Source organism: Anas platyrhynchos, chromosome 4 (genome assembly GCF_047663525.1).
Source record: "Anas platyrhynchos isolate ZD024472 breed Pekin duck chromosome 4, IASCAAS_PekinDuck_T2T, whole genome shotgun sequence".
In the NCBI taxonomy this organism is placed as follows: domain Eukaryota; kingdom Metazoa; phylum Chordata; class Aves; order Anseriformes; family Anatidae; genus Anas; species Anas platyrhynchos.
The window spans coordinates 34,672,277-34,694,775 of record NC_092590.1 but is presented as its reverse complement, the minus strand read 5'-3'; the positions used below and the strand labels follow the sequence as shown (position 1 = coordinate 34,694,775).

Below are 22,499 nucleotides of genomic sequence, written 5' to 3'. Positions count from 1 at the left end.
GCAAGGAGAAAGTGCAAACTGGCTTATCACGTTACACTGCAGTGAAATCATAATTTGCCATGGCAAAACAGTTTTGTGGCAATCTGGAAGAGAGTTCTGTGGGTGCTGAAGCATTGACCCCACAAGGCCCTGGAGTGAAACAAATGGCAATTTGTCTCTCATAGCCACATAGCCCCTGCGGACCAGTTAGGAGGAGGGGTTATATTTAGGTAGTGTTTTCTTAAAAATATATAAAATAAAAACTCACAGCAAATTCTGTGGCAGTGATGTGTATAACATAGGCTTAAACCATCACATGAATGCGCACCTTGCACACACCATACACACTGCATCAAGGCACAGCTGGAGGAAGGACCCTGGGAGCATGGTGTTGGGATCAATTGGTCACTTACAGAAACTGCTGAGACAGACGGGATGCTGGCACATATGAATGACAAGCTATGCTGCGCACATCCAAACTTCATTTTGCAATTGCAGTACTGGTGATACACAACATAGCTTGTAGAGATATAAAAAACATCTAATCCTATGTCTTGATTACTTTCATGAAGGTTGGGTTTAACAGTATCTGATGATTTAAACTCAATATTATTTTTTCTTGCAGTGTAAGAATGTCTCTGAAAATATTTTTGAGTTTATTACTCACACAAGATGAGAATTAATTTTGTGGAGAAAATATTATTAGTGTTCTCCCCAGCTTTCCATCGGGATTTTTGTTTGACTTTGTGTAGTAGCAGTATCCCTGTTGGGTGGTAGTGCCATGAAAGCTCAGAAAATTAAGACTGTGCCTATATTTCACCTCAAAACCAGGAGATCTGGCCCACATCCTCCTTGTGGCACACTTGGGTTTTCTTCTGAGGAAAGCAAGGCCACAACAAGCCATGGAGCAGTCAACCAGCGCCTGGGGAGCAGGGCAGGGCACTGTACTTCAGACTGCCAAAACAGTTGTGAATCACAGCACTGAAACGGGGAACAGGAGATGCGTGTATTTAGTGGGCTTACTGCCTCCACCCCAACCCCGCTGCAGTGTGAGCATTTCTCCAAGGTCTTGATTTCCCTGAGAAGGAGATCACTGCACAGGACCTAAAACCTATGTGCTCTGTTGAAGCCCACAGTCAGAAGATGCCCTGGGGCTGCAGCTCCACAGCTTTCAGGTATTCTAGGAGAGGAATTAGAAATAACGTTTTTAAGGAAAGTGAGTGGGCCAAGGAAGAAATTAGGTCAAGACTATAAAACATCTAAAAAGAGGAAAGGTTAGAGCAGCATGAAACCAAACTGCAAAAAAGCTCATGATAATGTGTTTAGCTGCTTCTTCCAAGTCTCATTATTACTAAACAGACATGAAAAACCAAAACCCTCTCCAGAGGATTTATATTTATCCTACGGTGTTATGTAAAGACTGTAAAATATTTGGAAATAGAGTCAGTCTGGCGATATGGGAGAAGCAAGTTGGAGACCTACTAACTACTTAATCTCCCAGAAGAGACCGAATCTTATGATGGAGACAGACCCTACTTTTCCTGAAGCATCAGTGTATTCCCTCACATGAGTCAAGAGCAATATTAACTTGGTTATGGCCCAGTTCTTGCTCTGGCTATGAAAATCTTTAAGTAACATCCCCAGTGAGAAGGAACAAACTTGCTTCTATTTCTAACCACATGGATATACTTTTTCTACTCAGAGGCAAAGCTGATCTTCCAAAACATGAAGGCTGATTTAAACAAGTCTGTTGTTGACAGAAAATTACATTTGTCAAAACATATTACAAGCAACAAAAAGCCACAGTTGTTCATTTTGAAATCCTGTTTCTCAAGTGTTCAGATATTTTAACTACTGTTTTGATGTGACAAAAACTAACAATTATGTAGGCTAGTGTAAGAATCCTGTGATTCTAGTGGCCCATACAGTAAGAATAGGACATACAAAGCTATCACCAAGTCAAAATAACCATGAGATATATTTTCTTTTCTTTTACAGGACTTGTAAGAAAATATAAAGCTATTAGTACCCCTCTTCATTGTCTTTAAAAAAATATTTGCTTGTAGCAGGAGAGATGCTCAAGATTAACAAGTAGTAGAAGCAATGCTGTTTTGAATAGCTCTGTCTGGTCTTGTTGACATAAAATTTTTAAGAATCTGTCAAGATTTCCACTACAGTATCCAACCTTTTTGATCATTGAATGGTGCTGTCAAATTCTTGATCCCAACTGAATTGTGATATACAGGATCTCTAACATGAAAACATGTTTTCTTTTCTTTATTAAACGTAGAAGATGGTATGTAATCTTCAAGTCCCCATCCTGTCAAAATGGAGAGGATCTGCCAATTATTTCAAAAGCTTTAACTTCTTTAGAAGCTTTGCTTGTGAGTGTTGAGTGCTTATCTCTACATTAATTGCTTCAGTGTAAAATACAAAGAAAACTGGACAAGTAGTGTGTTTACTAAAAAAAAAGAAATCAACAAAAAGGATGAAGAGCAAAATCTTTCTCTATACTCAAAGACACCATAAGAGCCAATGAGGCTTCAGTATCATTAGTTCTTCAGAACCTAAATAAATATCAGCCTACATAACCGGCCTAGTTGATAACTGGCCTAGTTGAAGTGTTTAATGAACTGTTGTTCATGTACCTCTATAAAAGTGAGCTGTAACATAAAAGTTAGTAATAGCATACTCTGTGTTGGTAGGCAATTTCATGATGTGCTGTAAATGAGTTTGAAAGACAAGATACACTTTTTTTTTTTGGGGGGGGGGGGGGGGGGGGGAGTAAAAGTACTGCTATACTTCAGCCCTGAAGCCTAAACCTGATCTCTTCTTTCCATGAAAAAAACTTTCACTTACAATCTCACAATAAATTGAAAATTATGCCAGCTTTATTTTTTTTAGTAGGGTTTTATTTTTATTAAAGGAAAATGTCTTAAAAAATACTCTTACCATTCAGGTGAGATGTTTACCTATTTGTCTCGCAGTATGTCAACGCTCCTGTTGTGAACAACAGAACTCAAAGACTTTATATGCAATTACTTACAAAATGCATGGTTCAGCAGGAATCCAGACACAGTACTGTGGTACTGTGTAATACTGCAAGGCAGCTTTAACCATGTATTCTGTGACAGCAAGGTCAGTTAACGCACAATACATAAAGCTCAATTTTTTCCTCTGTTCTTAATTTTTTAAATATGTGCACTTTGGCTATGCAAGCATTCTCAGTGTATTTTAGCTGAGTTTTGAAAAACTGATTCATAACAAGGAGCAGGTGACAACACCCAGTGTAAGGCCACACATAATCCTGAGTAAATTCAGTAAGTAACCATTTTGAGTATGCAGCACACAGATGTGATTCGTAATGCTCTATAAAACCATACCTTCACATTTAGCAGATGCACTTGTATATGCAAATAGATGTGACTACTTTATGATCTACTTTAAAAAACTGTAGTTAAAAGTCTTAGTTTCGACAAGGACATCTGATTTTGAAGTAGTTTTCAGCATCCAAAAAGAAATCTGATCTATTCAAAAGCAGTTTTTCAGAAAAGGATAAGACGACTAATGACTCAAAAATAAAAAACTAGAAAAGCTACCAATTAAGCCTTAACTTAATACTAATTAACCACAGATGAAAAGAAGCATTCTTGTTTCTTTTATATGGCATTCTAGGTTTTCAGTTTTTCAGCTGCTACATTATCTCTGCAAAAGGTTCAACATGCCATATGCAGGCTGCTTTGCTCCCTCTGACCCCAAGTAGTAGGTGTACCTGGGTTACAGGGTATTAAAGGAGCTCTTTGCGTCATTGTCCGTCAGCAGCCTGCAGCAGGAGGACAGGGAAGGAGCCCAGACTAGCTCATGAGAACGCAGGATAGCATCCTTCCCCACTGCATCCCAGATTAAGTAGTCAAGGCTTCCCAAGGGCTGCAGGACACTCACCTACACTCCAGAGCCAAGGCAGAACCAATTATCTTTGGCTCACTTTCACCCTTGCCCAGCAGAAATTATTTCCATGGGTTTATCCTACAACATGGTATCCCTTCCCCTTGGAGGAAAATATGGCCTAAAGTCAGAAGATCTTAGTCTTGGCAAAGGCTGAACAGGTGGTCGGGGAAGAGATGCACACTAAGCATGTACACACCAAAGGGTGAGGCTAGCAAGCAGAGAGCTTTCTTTGGCCAACAAGTTTGGATGAAAGATTTATCCTGTAGTCCAGGATAAAAAGAAAACTCCAACCCAAAAAAGCCAAACAAAAAGAAAACTATCCATCACATCTTTCTCTTCTCACCCAAAGAGCCCAAGGAAACAAGGAAAACTTTTTCAAGAAAAAAGCAAAACTGTAGGGCATGAAAGAAAGTAGGGCTTCATATGGTACCCACAGCACTACATGCCAGTCAGTCCTGGAGTATGCTGAAACCAGAACCTAACGGATCCAGACCAGAGGAAAACAAGCAAGATGAGAAGTCACCATGGCACAGACTTTCAAACAAGCCCACCACCACCATTCATTGATAGCTGTCAAATCCTAATGAAGGCAGCCTTACCAAAGCTCTCAAGAACCTCACCTGCAAGAAAGGGCAAAAACACCCTTTACAGAGAGAAAAAAAAAACAAAAAAAAAAACAGGTTTGGGGTTTTTTCCATCATCTGAACTCTCATCATGGCATACAAATTTCTCCTGGATTCCACCATAGCCAAGCATGTGCTTCTAACACAAACTTAGTCTGTTATGGAGAGGCTTTACAGAAACCACACAGATCCAGCTGGGATTGGACGCATTTAAGCCCGTAATGATGCATACAATCCCACCACTGCGAGGATGTGGTGTGGCACCCCTTACACTGTGTGGGCCATAAAAGCACAACATCCTGCCTGTCCTCTGCCATTTTTGAAGCTTCCTGGCAGGCTGATAAAGAAATGGTAGACTGGTACATCCACTGCATTATCTAGAGAGGTGTTTGTTGCTCGAGCTGGAAAATCCCTGAGAGCAACCTGTGCAAGCATAGGTCATCAGGTCTTCCCCATTTTTGAGGGGAAAAACTGCATATGCCAGATCTTCAGAGAGTTGAAGCTGGACATGCTCCTGAAGGCCTCTCATTGTGCACCACCAACCCCAAGATTGTGCAACTTGGAGATTTTGGCTTTGAAAACCAGACAACTATTGTCCCTAAACAGATGGTATAGATGCCAGTAGACAGAATTTAAACTAGCATTATTCCAATTAAGTTTCCATGGACCATAACAGGTTTTGGTTTTGTTTTGCTTTTTAAATATCTGCAAGCATTACTATTGTTGAAAGGAAAAGAAAGATGACAGGCATAAAAATGCAAATAAACAATAGGATTGAAATATGCATGATACATAGCAATAAAGTTTGCCACCATACAGCAGCAAAAATGTATGCTGTAAAAAATAAGCTTTCCTGTATGAGAATGAAATCATGTTAGGACTAAGACGGAATCACTTAAAAGGAGTAATGGAAGCATAAATTTGCATATGTAACTGTTTGGATACCCTTGGGCAAGCAGGAAAACACACTGTAGTAGTACCCACACCAGTCATGTTTCAAAAAGAAACAAAAAACATAAGCAGCAAAACTTATCAGATCTAACTTCCACACATTCAAATGGGAAGGAGTAGCAACTTTGTTCCCTATGCATTTGAAAACACTTACTAGAACTCCTGTTTTTCCATATTTTCCTTTTGTAATACTTGATTTCACAGTAAGTTTGATCTTAATCTCTCAATTGTTTGTGAAGTTTTCCAAAACAAAATTTCTTTAGAATAAAATCAGATGAAGGCAAACATTTCAATTTTAGTATCAGTACAAGAAAGTATCTGACTAGAAGTTCAAAGACTCCTGAAATGCCTACCGAAACTCTGATCTGTCACAATTGCAAAACACAGCTGTTTGCAGCTGGGACTAGCTGGGGGTAATTCCAGTCAGATCTGGTGTGCAAATGACAAGCGTGTGACCCTTGCTATGGGAGCAAAATGTCGATCTTCCACAATCCATGTACAAAGACCCAAAAGTAGGGCTAAATGCAGATGCCATGGATACAGTGCAAACTTTTCTATAAGCTAGCTACATGACTTCTTTCCATATAAAAGCATTTCAAGGAGGAGGACCAGATACACGTGTGAAGTGAGAGACTTTGGAACCCAAATCAGTGCTGTCAGCTGATAAAGCTAACACTGTGACCCCACTTAAGTCAGCACGATGGCTCCCACATGCTCACAGGATGTTTATTTAACACCAGTTTAACAGAATCTGCTCTGTGCCTTCCTGTCCATGGGCTCTTGTGGGCCATTTCAGTTCTCCCATTACTGCTTCTAAATAGGGCATAAAAGACAAAACCAACAACATCCAAAACCATGTAATGGAGCAGGCATGAACAGGTGGAAGAAACTGATAGCCCTGCTGTAAGATTAGCTGAGCACCACCTGGAAAATAATTTTTCTCCTCATTTCTAATTAACTTTGTTATTTTCTCTCCTCTTCATCTCTCTTCCCTCCCCTTTGTCAACAGTGACCCTTCACTCTTCCCCCAACTTCTTTGTATATGTTTCTCCCCTGATCACAGCCTCCACCTTGAACTGCACACCTAACACATTTAATCCATCACAAACAGCAGCAGAGTGCCAGGAGATAAAATAACCCACTACAGTTCCGCTGTAAGGGTGCCTGGTGGCTCAGCATTTTTTCAGGCATACTGGAAATTTTGAAAGGCAAATATTGATTTTTGGTGCTTCAGTATTGAGGTGTCAGATGACCTAATTTTTTGAAGTGCAATCAATAGAAACTGTAAAGTGCTGTGTTCCAGTAAAAAGATCAAGTCTTGTCTGTCACAGACAAGGGAATCAAAAATTGAATCCTCCTCTCCATTACTGAACTACTGAAAACACAAGGTCCCTAAATGGAGATAAATCACAGACCTATCTTAAAAATGAAACAATCTATAGTTTCAATGCATTGCCCATTTTCCTATAAGTTTTGACATGAAGAGTATCATTAAAGCAACAATTTAAGAAAAAAAACTTCTCATGTAAAAAAAAATCATGTAAACCTATTTTCTTTTAGATTTTCAACGTACATATTCTTTATACAGATCCAAAACATGTGAGGACCTGCACAAAATCAGCACTGGATGTAGGAGAAAAATGAAGCTATCAGCTATTGCAAAGTAGTTTTCTCGTGTTTTATATTGTATTATTGACTGCTTTATTCTTCAACTTTTTGATATCTGTACTTAGGTGTACACTATGAAATTTTGCCTAGAAAGGAATTTTGAAGACAGAAATTACATCCCAGAGAAATTCCAAAATGGCCACAGACTTCTGCTGGAGAAGTTTCAGACATTGTCCCAGAAAAAGACTCAAGTTCAGAAGTAATCTGTAAGATAGAGTTGTATGTCAGGAAACAAACAAAAATGATATGATGCTATTTCTCCTCAAAAAGAAAACTATAGAAAAAACATATTGCAAAAGGCAGTGTTAATGTAAAAGAATGCTTCTGTAGCCTCTGAAATAAACACTGATTAGTCACTGTTAAAGAAAAATGCAGGTGCATTACACACATGCATCCAAATTCAACAGCATACAAATATAATATACCCTTGACCACTACATCCTCTGAACACAACAAATAGCACCAAGCATCAACTGCAGCAAGTCCAACTACTCACAAATACAGAAATCACAGTACACTGAAGAAATTTGGAGAATTATAATGAAAAGCACATATGTTTTATGAAAAACTTATTTCTAGAAAAAACAGCTTTTTCAAAAAGTGTATACTAGATAGCTTAGGACTACTTTAAATGCAAGCATAATATTTGAAGTACAAAATAAAAACTTTATAGACAAATTTTTTTGATGTTTTTTGGCTCAACTTGTACTGTAAAACGTGACCTGAATAATATGAATCCCTCAGTTTAAAACAGTTATGTTAAACGTGAAGTTTGCAAACAGCTAGTAACCTTTCTCTTCAGTCTTCTCACAGTTCACTGTGAAAGAAAGAAAAGTAGTGAGAGGTCTCCTTTCTGGGCACCTTGTTGCCAACAGCCTTTGGATGGTTTTGTGACCATCACTAAATGGAGCAGAGAGTTATTTTTCTCTTCTTTTTGAGGAGACACTTTCCAAAATCTTCTGTTACATGTCACCCTATAGAGTCCACCCCTGAGCAGCTTGATGTGTGATGTGAACAAACATCTCCACAGTATGTTTCAAAGGAAGACTATCTAAAAGAACAACTGCATAGCGCTCTTTACAGATTTAGACATTTTTACCCCAGTGTACATCTGGATTTGACAAGCAGTTGTACTGTATTTTCAGTCCACTGGCCTGTCTGAAGAAATGGCCTGTTCTTCATAATGTTCTTTGTTGTTTTCACTATTCTTCTGACTCCTCCTTTACCCTGCTTTGGTTCGCACTGGCCTCAAAGCATACAAACTAGGCCAAAACTAAATGAAGGCACTCCATGATAGCACTTAATTCAGCTAATACAATGCAGTTGAAGTCCACCAGTCCTGAAAGGATCAGGAAAATCAACAAGGACTAACACATTCTAGAAATGTTTTTTAATACCTCATTTAGGAGTGACTCTGGATTGCACAATGAACTTTTATCAGTTTGGGTCAAAACTTGTTTAGTGAAGTATCATTCTGTCCTCTGTAGAGTCAAGAAAATTTATTCAGAAATCATGCAATTTTCATATACTCAATTTCCCTGTAAGGATACACACAGCACACCCAAATTTGCAGATGTAGTCACAAACCTGGCATTACAGAAGGGCAAAACTTACCCCATCCATAGCTTTTACTAAGAGATCATAAGTAGTTGGATCTCCTTCTCTGTCAATATCTTGAGACACACAGATTTGACCAGTACGGGGATCAATCTGGAAGGCTTTGGATTTTTCATAATAATGGAATCCATCGTAAAGAAAATACTCAATTTCACCAAACTGGTCGGCATCAGCATCTGTTGCCTTGACCTGCAGGAAAACAGGAAAAATGAAGGCAGTTTTAAAGATGCCTTTGAAAGAGACTTTGTTTTAAAGATGCCTGTGTTTTGAAAGCAAACATGCATACACACGATGCCCTATGAGTACAAACATGCCCTAAGCTATCTGTTTGCATTTCGTAAAATGACAGCTCAGATGCTGACAGCATAATTACTGCAACAAGAATAGAAGATCGATTAGACCATGTCTGTAACATACTTGTTTCTTTGTCAATAATCATCTCAATTAAATGAACATCCCTTAATTGGAAAAGACACGCACATTAAGCCATGTCACTAGGCCATACATTAAGCTACTCTCCCTTCCTGTTATTTTTATCAGCAGAGGTAATTTTCACAGTTCTTTTATGAATTATCATGAATATTACATGTGCATAGAGAAGTGATGCAGGACATTCTTACTGAACGTGTTGTCTGAAAGATCTCCCAGAGCTTAATTAAATTCTTAATTTAATCGAGGGCTTGGTGACACAGTGATCCATGAAAGGCAAGGGCTGGAGGGTGCTTTAATCTGCAGTCCTCTGCAGAGCCAGATATCTGCCAGCACCACTGAACACAGCCATCACATGCATGCAGCACAAAGCAAAGGATGTATGGATTGCAGTAAGTTCCTGGGAGAGACCAGGTTCCCTTGATCCCAAGCACAGCCTTGGATGGAGTTACAGATGCTGAACAACAAGACCAACATTTTTGCAGCTATATTAAGTACATTTAAAAAGCAGCATGAAATCTGCTGCAAATCCCAAACACTGTAAACAACTACTTTAAAGCAAGACTTCATTCAGAGGGATGTCCACCTGCACCAACAAAGCAGAAGTCAACAGTCATTAAAAATACTTTTAAAATGCTTTTATAGTATCAGAAGGTTTTGCCCATAAAATATACATATGCCCTATGAAAGGCTGAGGGATGTGGGCTTGCTTAGCATAGAGAAGAGGTGGTTTGCAGGGAGATCTACTAGAAGCCCTCCATTATCCAAGAGGATGTTACTGAAAATACATCAGGGTCCCTCTTCAGGTGCAGGGCAGGAGGAAAAACAATGGTCACAAGCTGCAACAGTACTGTCTGGGTGAAAAGACATACTGTTGCTATGAAGATGATAGAGCTCCCCGCCCAGAAAAGCTGAGGTCTCCATCCTTGGAGTTCCAAGACCCAAGGGGGGACAGCCATGAGCCGCCAGAGCTGTCTGGCCCCAAGACCACCAGAGACTTCCCACCAACCCTCCACCCACAGCCCAAGGAGTGAACTCTGACAGACAACGTTAGCACTGCAACAAGGCTGTGCTGCCTCACCAGCCACTAAAAAACAAATACATAGGATGCTGAAGTGTAAAGCTGTTGCTCTTCGGCTGAGGGGTGGATAGCTTAAACATTTGGTAAACAGAGAAGTATTGTACATTACAGCAGTTAAATTGAAGGCACAAAGTCCCTGATTAAAAAAAAAATTGTGCTGAGTTTGGCTTTTTTGTGGTATATTCCATCATGATTTTTTTCACTTTTAAAATAAGATTTGAGATATCTGTAAACATAAGTACACATTAAAATAGACTGCATTTTAGTTTGTGACTACTGGAGATACTTGAAAGGTTTCTCTTCTTCATCTGCCTTCATTTTCTACTTCTTTGAAGAGAAGTCCTTTTTTCTTGCCTGCGAGTACAATGCCTGAAGACCTAACGAGAACTTCAGAAACCTTATAACCACCAAGTATGGGAGTTTAAACCCAGTCAAGATCCCCGAGAAGACCTGTGAGACTGACCACCTGCCCTGACCCAGGTTTGTAGGCTACATCCACAGTCATAAACCAGGGAGGGCAGGGGTCTGTGTGCTACTGCACAGCTGCCTGTACTGTTGGACATCTGGCACAGTTTTAGGCATGTTTTTGACAGCAGCCAAGCAGGACATACCAGGGACTATTCCTAGCAAAGTCTGGATGAGCTCATCCTATTTCTTTGGAAGGGGGACAAATGAATTTGTGTGTATGGACACAAGCTGTGGCAAGTCAGTGGCCACAAGGCTGGAGAACAGGCCCCAGCTGCCTTCCTCACTGGTATAAACATGTGGTCAAGACCACTCAGCACCTTAGTATTGCACTCACCTCTTGGCTCTCAGAGGAATCATTTTGGCATTAGGGTACTGAACTGGGACTGAAATAAACTCAACTGAATGAAAACATGGCTTGTGAGGGCACAATCATAGAAGTGGGGGGAAAGAAACTGTGTACAAAGGGTTGAAGCAAATAAGGCTAAAACTTACCCTAGACCAGTTACTTACATCAGAACTTCAAGGTGACAGATGGCCCAAAAGATGCACATTAGTTCAGACCCTTTTGTTTGCTCCTTTCTGTCTTAAAGCACTGTATGGATTTGCCTGCTTCTGCATGAGATGATCCACATTTTTTTGTATGTCAAGAGGTATCTCTGATTGGGATTGTGCTGCACACTCCATCACATCCCTTTTTCAAGTTTCTTACAGAACTGCAGGACATTAAACCAGGATTTCTGGCACTGCAAATGGTAGGGAGCCCTGCAGTTTCATGCAGTTTCAGAGCCTTTCATGCTCCCTTGCAGTCTGCAGCCCCCAGCTATAGCACAGGGTGCAATTCATGGCCAGCCCAGTTCAGTGACTCCAGTCCAATGACTCCTCCTGGTTAAGTTATAGACAACTCATCCTCAACTTCAGCATAACCAAGATCTGGCCCTAAGCATGCTTTACAGCTATACATAAATGAATTCTACCACACGTATTTTATCACTCTTGCACCTTGTTATTCCTGTTATAAAAGACAATAGAACAGAAGTCTAGCTTGCCCTCTGTATTCAATCACCCTGATGTTATGGAACAGTAATTCATTTGGTCCTTAGGAGAAAAATACTTTAACTTATTTTTTGTGCCTGAAATCTAGTGCAGGTGACAATAATGAAAGGTCCTGTGTCATTATACCTATATGTAGTTACATGTGTAAATGCTGACATTTGTCTGCAATTGAATGTGGGCGAGTAACTACAAGTGTGAAGTTTAGCCTATTATGTTCAGCCACTTGTTTTCCTTCTTTTAGATTATGCAGTCCTTAGACTTTTAACAAACAGTACATGCAAAGGAACGATGACTGATGAGTTTAAAAGGAAAATGATTCAGTTCAAAGCAGTATGGCTTTGAAGGTCTAACTGATCAATAAATGATGCCAGAATTAAATGGCATCAATGTCTGCATTTATAAAAATATGATCTCTGTCCAAGTCCTTAGTACCCATTCAATTTTCATCCACTTAACAGTTTTTTCATCATTTTTTTAATCTGCAGTTTTGACCATGGAGTCTCTGCTCTGAAGATGAAAAAAATGAAATTACAAATGAAAGAATAATTTACTGTAGCAAACAGAAGTTGAATAGCACTACAACACCTGAGGTCTAGGGAGCAATTATCAATACAAGCTGATTTAGAAGGTTTGTATGTTTTCACTGGATTCAAGTTCAAGCTTTCAGATACAGGTGAAGAGAACAAGTTACCACACATTTTAGGAACTGAAGCATACTGTAGTCATGAGCAGGGTATAACAGTTGCACTAGGGCATTACAAGCTGTACTAGTACCATTCCTACAGGCTATTACAGTAATTAAGTGTTCAATAGCTTTGAGTTACAGCAGTCCCAGCAAAAGGAAATGAAGGCAGCAGCCAGAGTTTTCACAGTGCATTGATCAAGAGCATTGTGTGCTGGCAATAGCACAGAGGTGATAGAGCTGAAAGGATTTATGGGCCTTGGAGGTGGGGAAGGCAAGAGAGCACAAAGCTATAACTTCAACTGTTCTGTCAAGTTGAATGTGATAATATGATATCGGGATCTGGGAGAAAAGGGGTGGGGGGGGGTGGTGGAAATTAAGCTCTCAGGGCCTTACTTATTCTTTAGCTAAATACATTTTCAATGTGACAAACTGAAGATGTGTGTAATTAAGGAGTGTAAATTTGGGAATAAGTAACTACAGGACAAAGCATTCCAAAGAAACATTTCTAAAAGCCAACAAAAGTCATGGCTTAGCAGCATGATAGCTGCTGGCTGGATTCCTCCAGTCAGTCACATTTTCTGTAACCTACATCCTTTATTTCTGCACTTTCTAGACCACAAGTTTGTCAAAAGAAAAAGAAAGTTTCTTTTGCCATGCTGACACTACCAATAAAGTAATAAATGGCTAGAATGGTGATGTCCTCTCAAGAGGAGGAAGGTGGAACCTAGAGAAGTGTTATGGAGAACAATAAAAAAAGCTGAGCAATCAGTGTGATGCTCAGATTAGTGCATGAAGCAACAAATGGTGGGAACTGTTAGAAAAGAAAGGGTATAAAATATAGCAATAAAAATAATTGGTGTCTTTAAATGACCAAGTATCAGACATTAGAAGTGCAGAAACAGCTTTCTATTTGCATGTGGAAAGAAGGCCTCATCTCAGAGAAAAAAATGTGTACTTGAAGATCATTAACTTCATCTATATGTACGCTTTAATCCTACAACACATGTGGAAGTCTAAATGGAGAAAAAAATGCTGGCACCATGCTCAGATAGATGGGAACAGAAAAATCTTTTTCAGTGTTATACTAAGGAAGAAGAGACTTTACAAACTAATAGAAAGCAAACATTTGGTAGACTGTCAGCTGGTTCCACTCACTTCAGTGGGACTATAACAACTCCCAGCAATGGGCAATCTTTCCCCATATTCTAAGTACATGAAACAGTGTTGTCAATAAATGAGTAATAGATATTATTATATGGAGAATTTATAATTCCCTAAAGTTCAGGTCATTTCAAAGACTAATCCATTTTGACAGAAAAGTTCCCACTGCTTCAAAATCTTCAAGCATATGTTTAACTGTCTTCCTACTGTTTTGACAGATGAAAAAGTTCCTGTCTATAGATTTAGGTATTTTCATTTTTTTCTAAAGACATTATTTCCTGTTTATTAACAACTGAGTGTATTTTGAAAAGCAGAACAAATATTTTAAGTTATATACAAAATAGAAGTGACCTGTGCACACAAAACCACACCAGAGAATACAGTCCAATTAACTCAATATGCAGACAAAAAATTCAGGGCATGCATTTTGCATTCTATTTAAAGACCGTTTCTACGACTTTGGTAGTATGCAGCCTTAAAGCTGACTGCTTTGCTATACTGAATTGCACATGTGGGTGACCAGATTTCATTTTATGGCTTTCACATTGACAATAAAAATAGGCCACAATGGGAAAGAGCAGGCAATCTGGCCAAAACATTCATGACATTGGTCATCTCTGACAGCAATTAATTGAGACTAAAAAGTACTAAATTAATTTTTCACAGCTTAAGAATTGTTCCCATACAACACACATTTTGTCAAGTTTCCTCAATTTGATTCCAGCAAGTCAAGATGCAGCTTTTACAGTTCATGGAGCCTGCTTCGGGTCTCTCAATGTCAAAATTTAAGACTTTATTTTGTGTATAGAAGGTGCGTTTAATTCTTTCAGTCGAAGCGACATTGTGAAAAGCAAATTAACTGCTGGTAATCAAAGAAAATCAGAATGTAAATAAAACCCATTCTCTACTGCTCCAAAATCCTCCTCATCAAAATATAAGGCAGGACACTACATATGGATACAGACAAAGGGAAACTACCAGGACACTGAAAGGAAGCAATTCAACAACACAATTACAGGGCTGATGAGTGGTCCTGTCCTACAAACATCCAGGGGTCACCAAACCAAATTCCAACACCCTTCATGTTATGGGATGCCAGAAGTGTTCATGGCAACACAGCAGTGCCTAATGACAAACCCTTACCAGACTAGTCCTGCAGTACAATCCAAATGCCATCACAACAACTGACCACAAGTATTTTGGAAGCATCCATCACTTCTTTCCAAGAAGGAGAGAGAGAGCGCGCCTGTGTTGTTGGATTTTTTTTTTGGTACTTGTGAGCCAACCCATGAGGGAGCATGGCATATCCATATAAAAAACCAAGTTTTTTAAATCAGATAAGTCTAACCCCATTTCACACATGAATCACATAGATCACACCAATTTTTATCTTAATAACATATTGATTTTTGTTTTGTAACATTTGGTACCTTCATCTTTCAAGTAAATGAAAGGAAACATTTGACTTGATGTATGATAGTGAGATTTTAGCTTTTTGTCTTCTTTTCTAACTGATAGCAATGAACAAACCTGCTGATATTGACATACCTGCAATTTACTGCTTTCAGTTAATCCATAGAAAAAAGAAAAATAAAATAATTGGTGGAGAAAATAGCATGAGTACATTACAGCATCATGATGCTTTCATTCTGAAATCTAGTCGTCATCCAGTAAACCAAGGGGGATCCAGAAAGAACTGTGCATGTCAGTCCAAACAGTAATCTGAAATTTCTGCTCTGATGTTACCCAGAGCCTGAATTCACTGCTATTTAAACCAGAAGTTCCTGACGTGCCTTCAGTTTTGTTTCTACACCTCCCCCAAAGTGGCGTGAGCAGCTAAATCCCCTTGATGCAAGCCAGGATCCAGAAATCTGGGAGTCAGGTTCAATCTGCAAGGCAGGCCCTTATCACACTTAATACATCAATAGGATCAGGACCATCACAAAATACAGCTGTCAATATCTGACTTCATACCAAACAGCAGTGCTGCTAATACCTACTTACTACATGATAGAGTAGCGATTAGAAAGTGTGTTTTAGGAGCAGGAAGCTTAGGGTCCAATGCCAAGATCATCTGCTAAGAGATCCAGCATCTATTTGGTCAGTCCATTTGGTCTACATTTCCGTCCTTCCTGTGCAAATACAATCTGGATTTATATCATTTATTTTTATTGCCTATGTAAAATGGAAGAACAGAAATGGAGAACATATTTCTGAGGAAGGTAAACTGTCATAGCAAATAGAAAATATTTCCAGGACTAAAATGTTATTTAATCAAAGGTGACCCCTACTTTTCAGTAAAAGCAAATCAGCGTGTTCATTAATGCTGCTCGTATACTGTTATAATTTTAGATTTTATAGCACGCTAAAGACCTGCTATGCACAGTTAAGAATTTAAGTACAAATCCATTTTTATTCATTAACTTTAGCCAGCTGCAGAGCTCCAAGTCTAAGAACCTCTGCCAAGTAATAGCAGAGAACAAAAGTTTTCCTATTCTGTGCTAATTGCATAAAGCAAGGAGTTATGAATAATGGCTTTAATAATCTAGAATATGTCACAAAAATATTTTGTATAGACCATGTTATTTTGATGATATTACACTGGACCATGTTTTAACTTTTGGGGGTTGCATTCATTTTAATATTGCATTTAACAAGATGATTTATAAGGATTTATAAAGAACTCAGGGTACCAGCTATCTTGTTGCTTAAGATGTTATTCCTATTACAGTTCCTTCATATGAATGATAAGGTGATTATATGACTTTTCTAGGCACTATATAATATTACATTAATTTTAATTAGAAGAAATAATTTTCTTGGTTCAGATCAAATTAATATAATTACTATATAAATATCTGGAATGTGATATACTAGCTAATTGAGCCTAAATGATCAAAGTAGATATCCTGAATGAAGAGTAGATGTGTGACCTTAAAACAGAACACTAAGGATAAAACAATCTTTCAATTATACCAGTGTCTGTAACAGAGGAATTGAAGGAGGATGGTTACAGAGGAGAGAAAGAACTGCAGATGTGGATAAACAGCCTTGTCCATTTCTTGGGGGCACCCAGGCTTGCACAACTGGCCAGCTCTAGGAAGTGACCCAGTAAAACCCAGTCATTAAAATTTGCTGTTATTGTTGCATTATTAGATTTCAGCCAGCTCTGATCCTGATGCAGCTGAACCCAGGGCAAGTGGTGGAAGGGCAGCAGGAAAACACCTAAAAACTCTTGCAGTAATGGCACATACTTACAACAGGCTGAAACAGCACACTTACATGTGTTTATGCAAGCATTTTCCAAACCCTCAAACCAGTCTGAGCTGCTAATCGCTGCCCACAAACCACAGTGCTCAACCACTATTCCTGGCTTGTCTGATACGGCTATTTATGGAGCCATGCTGTGAACAAGATCACTACGAACAGAGCTTAAATTCCTCCCAAGACATACCAATCAGAATAAATGTTCTTGGATTTTATTTGTATTTAGTCAGATTACTTCAAAAATTCTTTTCCTACTTCACTTCAATTACACTAGGAAGGATCAATGAGCAGCCAGGATGCAAATCAGATTGATTTTTCTGTTAGAGAAAAAGGTTTTGTTACTGCACCTTCATAGTAAATAAACACCACATGTGTGCTGCCTAAATTGCAACTTTCAGTTTTCTGTATTTGTTAGGTAAATGTGGTGGTTTAACACAGCTGAAGGGCTCATGTGGCAAATTAACAGGAAGGCTTGCTGCCTCTGGAGAACCAGCCTTCAAAATACCATTACTGGCCACAAAACCCTTGCAGAAGGTTATCTCAGGAAACACACTGTTTTGATTAAGCCCAGAGGATCTCAGAGAGGGTCCATCCAATGTGAACTCCCTCCCAGGCTTGCCTTATAACTGAAGCTGTGCTATGCATTGGGTTTGGATGTCTTCTGAGGCACCAAACAGACCACCTTTCCATAAGTCAGGAAGAGTCCTCCTTTAAAAAAAAAAAAAAAAAAGTCAATGCTACACAGGTTCTTTTGCATTCCTCACGGTACCATCCTTTGACTTGCAGATCTAGTTTATTTACTTCTTGAAGTAGTGGTGGGCTCCCTTCTATCCTATATTTCTTGTGCAACAGGTACTAAAAGTCTTTCAAGTGTTTGGCCCACTTCTTGTTTATGTGCTAGAGCCTGCCTACCCTCCTATATTCTTCCACAGAAATCAGAGCTTTAAAAACCCTCATGGTGAGGTCTGCAGCTTGTGGCAGCTTCAGAAAACTGGTTCCTAGTGCCCTCTCCCCTTGCGAATACCTGTTAATGTGCTTACATGCAAAATAACACTACTAACAGCATCTTCAAATCATCATTGAGCGCCTTAGCTTGGCTCTCAGAAACACAGCCTGCACCACTTTCTGTCATTCCCTATAAGAGCTGTGTCTTAAAGAGAAGAATTTCTCTCCTAACAAAAGCATACATTTTGTGTAACTAGCCTTATAAATCATAGTCATTTTATATTTGGAAGTAAGAAGATGAGGGCTCTCTTAGTTCATTTCTGCTTTTATGGAAAATTTAAAATGTGGCCAAACTCACAGCTTGAATAATGTATTCATAGCACTTTAAAAAATATTTTTATATTCTGTTCATTGCAGACATAAAAATTAGCAAGGGATCTATATATCTCCTAATGATTGGTGCAGAAATGAAGCCTGACACAAACGATAGAGACATTTCTCCCCTTTCTTCTGAAGCAATTTTTCATATACACACCAGTTTTGTTTCCTATTTCTCCAACACTCCATATCCATCCCTAGCTATTTTTGCTCTATACAAGTCTCACACACACACAGTTGAGGCTTGCAGACTACAAAACATAAAAAGCAACCAGAAAGATCAAAAGGCATGACACATGCTATCCAGGTTATGGTTTTGCATGACACTGAACAATATTTGGGATACTGTCTCACAAAAAAGACTATTTAGTCCAAAATAAAACAAAAGTGTGCAGTAAATATACACAACTAATCCATCACTTTCATTGATTTGAACTGGGCATGCATTTTAAAGGTAATTTAGATGGCCTATTTTTGAATACGTGGAGGTGGCAGAGTCATTCTCAAGAAGTTAAAGGACATACTATTGCTTACACATCATGGGGTCACAGAAGCACCACAAAGCCACCACCCTACTTTTTGGAAGATGTTCTAAAGGTAGAGCGTTTAAACACTCTCAGTATCTAAGAAGAGAACATACCATAAATAACTTCTTGCTCCCAAACTACAATCTTAATGAGTATTATGAGAATTATGCTCAACTGCATACACGAAAAACTGTTCAATGAAGGACTAGTAAAGTTTACTTGGTACCTATCACACCAAACAAGCCTTACGTATAAAGAATGAAAATAATTCTGCATAGCACCCTTTAATACGCTACAGATCTTTAAATGAACAGCATAACATTTAGGTCATTAACTACCCCAGCACAAAACTACAGGCCCAAAAGTATCTCTGTCCCCAGGTGCACACTGGCCACAGGCTGACTGTCTAAATGAAACTGTGGGGTGCACCAGCCTTTCCTCTGCTATGATCCCTCTCTGTTCACACACAACCCCAATTATGCAACAGCCACAAGACCAGCATGTTACCAGCATACATGTCAGGATACACAGCCAGAGCCAACTAACAAGATCAAATCAAAGGAAACGAGGAGAAAATAACCATTCTAGCCATGAACCTGCTGCAACTGACTCGTCTCTGAATCTGCTTACTTCACTTAATCCCCCCCAACCCCCTGGAGGTGTAGAGTTTTTAAATAATGTGACCCACTGAATCTCAAGCCTTTTCAAAATACAAAATAACAAAAGGAGCATCACATGTGGAAGTAGCTCAAGCACATCTACAAGCACAGAATGCAGCTACTTTTTATAGCATAACATCTAAGGAAAGCACACTGTGTACCAACAGCATGTTTTAATTAGTAAAAGCAACAGATGGGTTAAGTTCCATTAAGGAAATGAGAGATGCTGACAGGGTATAAATTGGCCACATCACTTACACAGATAGAGGCATCCCTTCCCCTCCAACCCCCCACGATAAGGGGTTCTCCCACAAACAGTACACTGCAGCCCTACGCTGTTCTTGTATTTCCTGCACAGCAGCAGAATTCAGAATTGTTTTGAAGTGGGAGATTATGAAAGCCAGATGGCCAGGTCCATTTGCTCAGCTCCAGAATTCTCTGAAGTCTATTGCTCTCTCTTAGGAAAAGGAAATACTCTGTTCTGAAGAGTGGTTCTGAACATTTTGGATGTAGCCCTTTCAGTGATCAAAACAGCTAACCGGAATGAATTTCAACTTCAGCAACCAGAAGAGCAAGATGAGTCTGGCAAGTAGAAGCATTCTTCAGTATCTGCTTCACAGAAACAACAATTGAAAACACAGTAACTCCAAAAAGAAGCGTATGTCCAACTTGTGCCTGCAGAATTTGCACATCCATATGGTTAGGAAGGATTGAAGCCTCCCTGAATATTCAGACAGTATGTTGCTAATACTAAATCACTTTATCATATGTGCTACTTTTAGATGATCCATTCTTTACTGACTCTCTACATTTTTCCTCAGACTAACAGATGAGACCATTTGTAGCATGATATTTAAACTATAAGCAGACCAGATATTCTTATTAAGCCAAAATGATGCCTGTAGTTTTGTCCCATATACATGCTGAATTAGTTCTAATTTTCATTGTTGCATAGCATTCCTCTGCTTTCTGGAGAAACTAAAAAGGTATGTTAGCACTCAGAATAGGGAACTGCTGAATAATGAGATCCTCCTCTCAATTGCCTCCATCTCTCATACGTAGTATTGGTACCTGTCCACAACATTCATTAATCTCAGCTGCTTGTATTGGAGCTTTTCACCATCTGGCCCCAAAATACCTTGTTTTTCCCAACCCTTGCCATATCATTTTATCCCCAGCACAGGTTCTGTCCTTTCCGCAGCTCCAGAGTGTGGCAGCTCTCCCTGGCCAGCAACTACACAACAGACACATAGCAACAGCCTTTTCGTTAACCTTGTAAAACAAACAGTTTCTTACAGAGACCTGGCTGCTGTTAAACAATACAAGAGGGAATCACAGCAGCTACACTTTCACAACAGGACTATTATATTTCAGCCACACAAGAGACACTGGAGAATGTTCAGTACAGAGATGGGGATATCTGGGCTGCAGCGTGTGCTCTTTCCACTTTGCACCACAGGTTTCCAGTTGGCTTGTAAATACCCTGTTGTATTTTATTCTCAAGATCTCGTTCCAGTGCATTTTTCTCATTTGTCCTGCCTCATTATAACCTCTCTTCCCCCCCTTTCCCAAGTGAAACTGTAGCTGTTGAAGGGGCATTATAAAGATGCAAAGCTTCCAGACCAAAATAGAACTGGCTCTCTAGTTCAGTACCTTGGTTCTGGAGGATGACCAGTGCCACATCCCTATGAGTAAAATGCAAAGAACCCATAGCTGATAAACTACTCCCTTTCTCTCATCTTTCACCTCCTCCATGAAGGATTCAACATAATAAATAGGTAAGCATGCAGAGGTCAGGCTTTTATTCTTCCCCAAACTTTTCTGAATGAAATACCTTTTCTTGCATTACACACATAAACATCCAAGTTTTCTCTAAACACATTAAACTACTTCTGAAGACGTGCCATGGCTACAAGGTTGCTGCTCAGGAAGAATTTTATTTCATCATTTTGGAATTTATGCCTTTTCAGCGTAATGGAGTATATTTTGTTAGAGAAGGAATTAAAGGCTACATACCTTTCCACTCCAAAGGAGAAAATGGGTACTTGGAAATTGATGCTGAGCCAACAGAAAGACAGAACATTCCAGCCATCTCTCTGATAGCACAAGTGTCAGGAAGGCTCCTGGCATCCAGCATGCAGATCTACAGATAGGATGCAGTAACTGAGCACAGAGCAGGACTGAACTGCAGCTGGAGGAAACCCAGTGTCCTAGCTTCAAAATGCATTACCAAAGTACCACACTTTGCATAAAAGTGAAAACTAAGAATGAAAAAAAAAAAAAAGTGCAATCAAATGCTTTTATCATTTTATATATTATCTTGTTATCAGCTTTTAAAATATCATTCTTCATATAAGATGTTAAAAAGACACTTTAGAAATTTAATAAAGAAAAATTATGCTGAGAGTGAAGAGTTTTGGTGGGAAAGCACCTGCTCTAGCACAAAGTAAATGTAGTTCATCTTACCCATCAGCTTCAGAATTAGAGAAGCCTGCACATTTAGTTTTGCAGACAAGTTTGTGTCAGGAAATGATTTCCATATAGCCACCATACTCTGTGCACCACTAAGATTCAGAACACTGTCATTTGAGCTGTTTTTACATCTGTAACCCAATGCTCCAGCAGCACAGCCTGAATGTATATCTGGTAATGTCATGCACATCGCATGCACCAGGAGTGCAGGTGGGTCAATAAAAAGCAAATGTGTTTTGAAGTAGATGCAGAGCGGACTGAAAAAAGTACACCTAGCAGTACTGAACACAGTGATCTTTCAGTAGCAGCCATAGCTCATGAACAGTGAGCTGTCTTTGACCACCCTTGGTAGAGCTACTTTATCATTAACACCCACTCATAAATAGCACACACAGGGATAAAAACTGCTGCTCCTTGACAGCAGCTGAGCTAAACAGGATTACTACACAGCAGGAGATGCTGCCAAGTAGTTGATTATAGTAATTATCTGCAAGTCTGTGCAATATGCTCAAAGAGATCTGCAAGCAAAGTAGAGATTTACAGACAAAAACACAAAATATTTCTCCACAGTTAGTCACATCAGTTAAA

The 22,499-nt window shown here is 39.2% G+C and overlaps 1 protein-coding gene across 2 annotated transcripts in view; it reads right to left on the bottom strand.

Annotated features, from left to right (window-relative positions):
* DCHS2 (dachsous cadherin-related 2) overlaps positions 1–22,499 on the bottom strand; it is a 106,762-nt gene that overhangs the window by 58,146 nt on the left and 26,117 nt on the right. For both annotated transcript variants that reach the window (XM_027456632.2, XM_038178743.2), the window contains exon 2: positions 8,784–8,975. In XM_027456632.2, coding sequence (XP_027312433.2) covers positions 8,784–8,975 — 192 coding nt within the window. The remainder of the gene's footprint in view (positions 1–8,783; positions 8,976–22,499) is intronic.